The 7,640-nt window shown below is 40.5% G+C and overlaps 1 protein-coding gene across 3 annotated transcripts in view; it reads right to left on the minus strand.

The window, feature by feature from the left end:
• The window catches only part of kdm6a (lysine (K)-specific demethylase 6A), a 123,279-nt gene that overhangs the window by 45,227 nt on the left and 70,412 nt on the right, over nt 1–7,640 (minus strand). For all 3 annotated transcript variants that reach the window (XM_062061664.1, XM_062061663.1, XM_062061662.1), the window contains one exon: nt 1,917–2,010. Coding sequence is in view for 2 of the 3 variants with exons in the window: in XM_062061663.1 (XP_061917647.1) it covers nt 1,917–2,010 (94 nt within the window). In the remaining variant the exon portion in view is untranslated. The remainder of the gene's footprint in view (nt 1–1,916; nt 2,011–7,640) is intronic.

The raw sequence follows: 7,640 nt of genomic DNA on the forward strand, positions 1-7,640 counted from the left end.
AGAGGGTTGGCAAGAAAGACGCTATCAAGCGCCATTCAGTTAAAAGTCGCGGGCCGCACTAACATTAAATTTCCATATTGAGATGCGTGCCGGTGCGTGTGTCAGAGACTCCTTGTTAACATAGCGCAAAGCAATTTAAGCTTTGTATGCGGTGTTTTTCATTTTAAATTGTCAACATTTTTTTGTGGCTCCCATTGTTTTCTTAAATTTGTGAAACTTTCCAAAATGGCTCTTTCAGTGGTAAAGGTTGCCGACCCCTGGGTTAGTGTTTGTCATACCTTCCATTGGTCTTAAGAGTAATTTCACTCTACCAAGCTTTTTCTAAAATTCCACACTACAAAATAGGATCAACATCAGTATCATTTTGGAAGTGAAAAATTTGTACACGGTGACTTCCTGTTCAGTGTAAAAATACTTTGAAATAAAAGGATGACAGCATTAACCTGATTCTACCACAAGAAGGGGAAAACAACTTTATATTGACTGGTTCTCCTTAAAGGGGAACTGCACCTTGTTTGGATTTTCGCCCATCATTCACAATTCCTACGTGAGACAAGGACACATATTTTTCTCTTTTTTCTAAATATAATTTGAAAACATTTGGACAAAAACGCTAGTATGAGACTGCTAACAAAGTAGCTAATGGGATTTATCTACCAAAAACCACCAACAATACCCCATTTACATGCCGTGACCTGCATATTACGCAGTATTGGAGACATTGTTACTGTAAGAGATTACACCAAGGAAGTATTTCAGTAACACGGTGCCTTCATTACAAAGGTAACGTAGCTACTGCAGCTATTCACCTACTCAGCTGCCACTAGGGGTACTCAAGCACACCTGTGAAGTGAAAACCATTTCAGGTGACTACCTCTTGAAGCTCATCGAGAGAATGCCAAGAGCGTGCAAAACAGTAATCAGAGCAAAGGTTGGCTATTTAGAAGAAACTAGAATATAAAACATGTTTTCAGTTATTTCACCTTTTTTTGTTAAGTACATAACCCCACATATGTTCATTCATAGTTGTGATGCCTTCAGTGACAATCTACAATGTAAATAGTCATGAAAAAAAACCAAACACACTTAATGAGGAGAAGGTGTGTCCAAACTTTTGGCCTGTACTGTGTATATATATATATTTTTAAACTGAATGAGCAAGCAAGTAATTCATTATTAAGGCAAACTCCAAAGAATAAACGATCACCTTTAAAAATGGAAAACTACAATATTAATATTTGATAAAAATGCTTTAAAAAATTTTTAAAAAGTGTACACTACCATTCAAAAGTTTGGGGTCACCCAAACAATTTTGTGGAATAGCCTTCATTTCTAAGAACAAGAATAGACTGTCGAGTTTCAGATGGTAGTTCTCTTTTTCTGGCCATTTTGAGCGTTTAATTGACCCCACAAATGTGATGCTCCAGAAACTCAATCTGCTCAAAGGAAGGTCAGTTTTGTAGCTTCTGTAACGAGCTAAACTGTTTTCAGATGTGTGAACATGATTGCACAAGGGTTTTCTAATCATCAATTAGCCTTCTGAGCCAATGAGCAAACACATTGTACCATTAGAACACTGGAGTGATAGTTGCTGGAAATGGGCCTCTATACACCTATGTAGATATTGCACCAAAAACCAGACATTTGCAGCTAGAATAGTCATTTACCACATTAGCAATGTATAGAGTGTATTTCTTTAAAGTTAAGACTAGTTTAAAGTTATCTTCATTGAAAAGTACAGTGCTTTTCCTTCAAAAATAAGGACATTTCAATGTGACCCCAAACTTTTGAACGGTAGTGTATATAATTCACATAGCATGCTGTACTCTATGACATCACCTAATGTACCAAAGTGCTGCAGATGGCTCGCACAGTCCAGATGCATGAAGTCCGCACGAGGACCGAAAGACACTCACCAAGTTGTTGCAGTGTGGCCGCCTTCACCTGAGCAGGAAGACTCTCCGTCTGCAAGAGACTCTCGTAGGCTTCTTTGGCGGCTCGGTACTTTTTCTGCAGAAAGGAGACAAGACGCCCGTCAGGACAGGACCACGAGTTTTATGGCGCACAGACAAAAGAGTCGAAGAAAAGAAGAAAAAAAAAGAACTCCTCACACTTGTAATGACCGTCCGTCCGGACAAACACAAACGTTGGGGGGGAGGGTCGGACCAGACTCGACACGTCCGGGCACTTTTTTTCCAAGTGTGTGATTGTGTGCTGGGTGTCCACTTTGGCACCAGCGAAACATGAGCCGCCGTTTGTTTTGTCTCGGCGACCTGATTGACCCCACCTCAAATAATCAGCAGACTCCCTATCTTATCAACTTAAATCAGACCCAACCACACACATACACACAATAGGCCACGCCCATTTGTGTCTGGTTCGAGACTCTTCCTGTCTGAGCGCTGTTAAAGGGTAAACAGTGACACTTGAGGCCAATAAATGAGAGGCGCTCCGAGTGGTTCCTTCCTGCTCCAGTTCAATAAAGTCAGACAAAAACATGTCCTGATTGAGATGAAGCGCTACACACTGACAGTCTGATCAATCATATACTGGTCATACGCCATCGATCCACAAACAAATCCTGTCATCCATTATCCCAGCAGACCAGGACTTGGATGGGTCACAAGACTGCCTGAGCATTCTGAGGTTTTAGAAGGCTCTATAAGTAAATGAACAAGGATGGCTGCTCGCCACGTAGGCACTTGGGGTGTAACGGTATGTGTATTTGTATTGAACCATTTCGGTACGAGGGTTTCGGTTCGGTCGAGTACACATGCTTAGGGTTAGGTATCGAGTATCGAGTATCGATTGGAACCGGGACTAACTTTCCAATTCTCCCGGAATCGTTCAAAAGTTAAAATTTCGATTCCTAGTTTCGATACCCAGTCCGCCGACCGGAAAAAAAGAAGAAGTCCGCCGACCGGAAGAAGAAGCCGCTGAACACCAACGAAGAAGCGCCCACCGCCGGAAGTGTTAGCATAGCCGAGCCTATGTAGCCAAGCGAGTCAGTCAAGTATGGATAGCGGGCGTCGGCGGTCGAAAGTGTGGCTTTACTTTACTAAAAAAAATGAAATATCGGCTAAATGTAACACGTGCGACAGGACTGTTTCGTGCTTAGGAGGGTGCACGTCGAACATGATGAAGCACCTCCGAGTTCATGGAATTACAAATAAATGCGTGTCCCGTCTTCGACGCGCTGCGCCGACCGTCCTCCTCTGCCTCTTCCTCTTCCTCTGGTTCCGACGCCCAGCCTGGCACCTCGGTGACTGCACTGCAGTCCGAATCCGGTAAGTAAAACAATATATACGCAATAAATAATGTGTTTTGCGCCAACGTTGAGGCAGCTAACAAATTAGCCCGCGTAATTTTTCATAGACAATTTACAACCTGCTAGCCAGGCTCCGCGATGTGCTCTTTCCTGCAGCATCATACACTTATGTGTAAAGGTGTTTTCATGAGGTTTCCTGCAGCATCATACACTTATGTGTAAAGGTGTTTTCATGAGGTTTCCTGCAGCATCATACACTTATGTGTAAAGGTGTTTTCATGAGGTTTCCTGCAGCATCATACACTTATGTGTAAAGGTGTTTTCATGAGGTTTCCTGCAGCATCATACACTTATGTGTAAAGGTGTTTTCATGAGGTTTCCTGCAGCATCCTACACTTATGTGTAAATGTGTTTTCATGAGGTTTCCTGCAGCATCATACACTTATGTGTAAAGGTGTTTTCATGAGGTTTCCTGCAGCATCATACACTTATGTGTAAAGGTGTTTTCATGAGGTTTCCTGCAGCATCCTACACTTATGTGTAAATGTGTTTTCATGAGGTTTCCTGCAGCATCCTACACTTATGTGTAAATGTGTTTTCATGAGGTTTCCTGCAGCATCATACACTTATGTGTAAAGGTGTTTTCATGAGGTTTCCTGCAGCATCATACACTTATGTGTAAAGGTGTTTTCATGAGGTTTCCTGCAGCATACTACACTTATGTGTAAATGTGTTTTCATGAGGTTTCCTGCAGCATCATACACTTATGTGTAAAGGTGTTTTCATGAGGTTTCCTGCAGCATCCTACACTTATGTGTAAAGGTGTTTTCATGAGGTTTCCTGCAGCATCCTACACTTATGTGTAAAGGTGTTTTCATGAGGTTTCCTGCAGCATCATACACTTATGTGTAAAGGTGTTTTCATGAGGTTTCCTGCAGCATCCTACACTTATGTGTAAATGTGTTTTCATGAGGTTTCCTGCAGCATCATACACTTATGTGTAAATGTGTTTTCATGAGGTTTCCTGCAGCATCATACACTTATGTGTAAATGTGTTTTCATGAGGTTTTCAAAAATAAAGCTCCCTTGAGAAAAGTGTACCCCTGGGAAAATGTATTCATAATTTATAATATTTATAATCAAGTTCATAGATTTGATATTTATATTCTAGTTGAAAACAGCCCTGTGAGGAATTTATAGTAAAGTTCATAAAAAGTTAATAGAATTGAAATTGATGGAGAATGTCAGACTATTTAATTCAGAAAGAATGTAGGTTAGCTAGCTCATTTAAAATATCCTAAACTTTTTTCTGACCCTGCCTCTTAGAAGAATCGGAACCGAGAATAGTCAGGAATCGGAATCGGAATCGGAATCGTTCGAATTCAAACAATACCCAACCCTACACTTGCTAGCAGCGACCGGGCTAGGACAACATGTAAAAGCCAGAGGTGGAAGACCCTCCTGCCTCGTTAAGATCTCCCGTTTGGGAACACTTTGGCTGCGCGATACAACAATGGAGGACGGAGGTTTGCCGACATTGTTCAGCAGCTGCTTCTGACAACACGTAGTCGAGGAGCGCAGGGGAGACACTCCTCCAGGGCCGATGTATTCTCGGGGGCAACACCCTTCACTCTACCCGGCAGTGGGTCTCCACAGCTCCGGACTCCAGGGTAAATGACGAGTCCGGCGATTAGTTGCAAATCGTGGCTTTATTGAGGTCTTGCACACAGCCAATCCAACAAAACACTAGCCACTACCGCTCCCTCACCTCACTCGCCCACACACTCACCTCACATGCTGTCAGATATTAAAGGGCCACACACACACACACACACATACGCTACTATCATAACACATGCTAACCCATTTGAAGCGTCACCACCGCATTCAAGCAGCCTCTCCTCGGCGAGTCAGGCAGGGCTAAAGCAATAACAAATGTTTTTATAGCAGCAGATATAAGTCCATATTGCATTAAAAACTAGATTTTGAGCCACTTCTATGGTGGAAGAACAATGAGCCCATATATCCTCTTACTGCCAAGTTAGCCAGGCTGGGGTGGGGGGTGGGGGGGTGGGGGGGAGAAGAAAAGTTAATCTGAGGCTGAGTTGACTTGAAACTGTTTAATGTTGCACTTTTTATATGTAGAAGAAAGGTTTTTTCATTTTATTTAATCTGAGCAACAACTTGAGGCAGTTTAATGTTGATTAACGTGGACCCCGACTTAAACAAGTTGAAAAACTTATTGGGGTGTTACCATTTAGTGGTCAGTTGTACGGAATATGTACTGTACTGTGCAATCTACTAATAAAAGTCTCAATCAATCCATCAAAAAAAGCACTTTATATGTAGAAAGGTTTTGTTAAGAAACCATTCTGAGCCTTATCTTATTTAGTTTTTATTTGATATATGATCACCACATTAACCCTGGCAATGGACCCTGTGTGTATATGTATGGTATGCCATTGTTTACAAATTTGGTAAATAAATAACCAAAACATTTATATTTTGTTGTTTTCTTACTGTACCGAAAATGAACCGAACTGTGACCTCTAAACCGAGGTACGTACCGAACCGAAATTTTTGTGTACAGTTACACACCTAGTAGGCACGTCACTTAGGCTGCTACAGCGCTAACAAATCTACTTTGAATGAAGTAAAAGTGGTGGACCACCAAACCAATACGTGCAGCAAACAATGTGAGTACGCAAGGGGCCTAGAACTTACCACTAAAAGCAGATACGAGTAAATAGCAAACTGTGCGATGGAATCTATCCCTATCCAGTGTTTCCCATAAACTGCCAAGATACCTGTGGCAGTGGGGGCGTGGCGATGGGCGTGGTCACCATTACATCATCGATTAATTTGAATAATTTACTACAATGATATGATTTTCTCTAAAAAGGCTCAAAAAATGTATACTTACTAATTAGTAATTACAGTTTTGTTTTAAACGTCCATCCATCCATCCATTTTACAATATAATTACAACACTTTATGTACATATTTATATACAGATTTGAACAATAAGTTATTCACTGAAATGTATTTATTAATTGTGGTTCTTACAAAAAATATATCTTATAAAATATAAAAGCTAAAATGTCTCTTAAAGCTCTGTCCCTTTAATTAGTGCATACTAAATAATTTAACTTTAGCCTACTACTACAACCATATTATTTACCAGCAACATAAAGTGAAACAGAGGCAGAGGTGTCCTGCCACAGTCAGTAACAAATAAACAGAAAACAGTAGTGGTCAAATTCAAATAAGGCAACAAGAGAAGTATCCTACACTTCTCTTTTGTAAAGTAAATCTGAACAGCCTGTATGGGCATCTACATCAACTATATGATTTGCCTGAGAAGCTGGACAGGACAAAAACAACAACAACAACAACAAAAAAAACATTTTTTAAATTTTTTTATTTGTGGCGGACGTAATTCTTTCGTGGCGGGCCGCCACAAATAAATGAATGTGTGGGAACCACTGCTATCCATCCACCCATTTCCTACCGCTTGTCCCTTTCGGGGTCGCGGGGTGTGCTGGAGCCTATCCCTATATGTTATCCAAAATATTTGTCGTGTGATCTCAAGGATTATCTGTCTGTCGAGTTCCCAGACATATCGAATACCATTCTACACAACAAAACAGATACAAACTTGGAAAAGCGTGGAGGTCTACAACTTCTTTGGGTGTAGCTGGGTCAAGGGAATTGGTATGAAGACTCTCCCACAAATAAATACGTATCGTTTTTGCTGGGGTAATGTTGCTGTAGATTCCTAATGAAGCCTTAGCTTGACGCTCCTCTACTTTCTCCTGCTCCGCTTGCTGCGGCACCAACAAACAAAACTCCAGACGCTCGTCTTCGTTTTGTATCGTTTACTTGTCAACTTAATCATTCAAAGACGTAAAACAATAACGATAACGATGTGGCAAAATAAAGCGAGTTTGTTACAGTAAGAAAGAGTTAGAAAAAGTAAGAGTAAGGTCAAAAAACTGTGTGGCTCGATTCCACCATACCTGACTGCCATTACCCACAATACATTGTGTCCGAACCATATTGCCACACAGATCCTTCCGCCATAAATGCTATTAAACAGTTACGTAATCTTCAATGTATTAAAGCAGTATAAAATATTACATAATCTAATTATTCAGACAAATATAATAATTACAAATAAAGTGTACCTTATAATTATTCTAAGCATGTAATATATAAATTGTTGTATTATTTAAATAAAGTAAATAGTCCCCTTTTGGCTGAATAAACATAAAGCACCTTCCATAAAATGTAAATTAACTAAAACATCATCTAGGCTCCTACAGTTGCATTTCATGATTTAACTTTGTGTCTACAGCCACGTTCATTGTTG

Source organism: Entelurus aequoreus, linkage group LG10 (genome assembly GCF_033978785.1).
Source record: "Entelurus aequoreus isolate RoL-2023_Sb linkage group LG10, RoL_Eaeq_v1.1, whole genome shotgun sequence".
In the NCBI taxonomy this organism is placed as follows: domain Eukaryota; kingdom Metazoa; phylum Chordata; class Actinopteri; order Syngnathiformes; family Syngnathidae; genus Entelurus; species Entelurus aequoreus.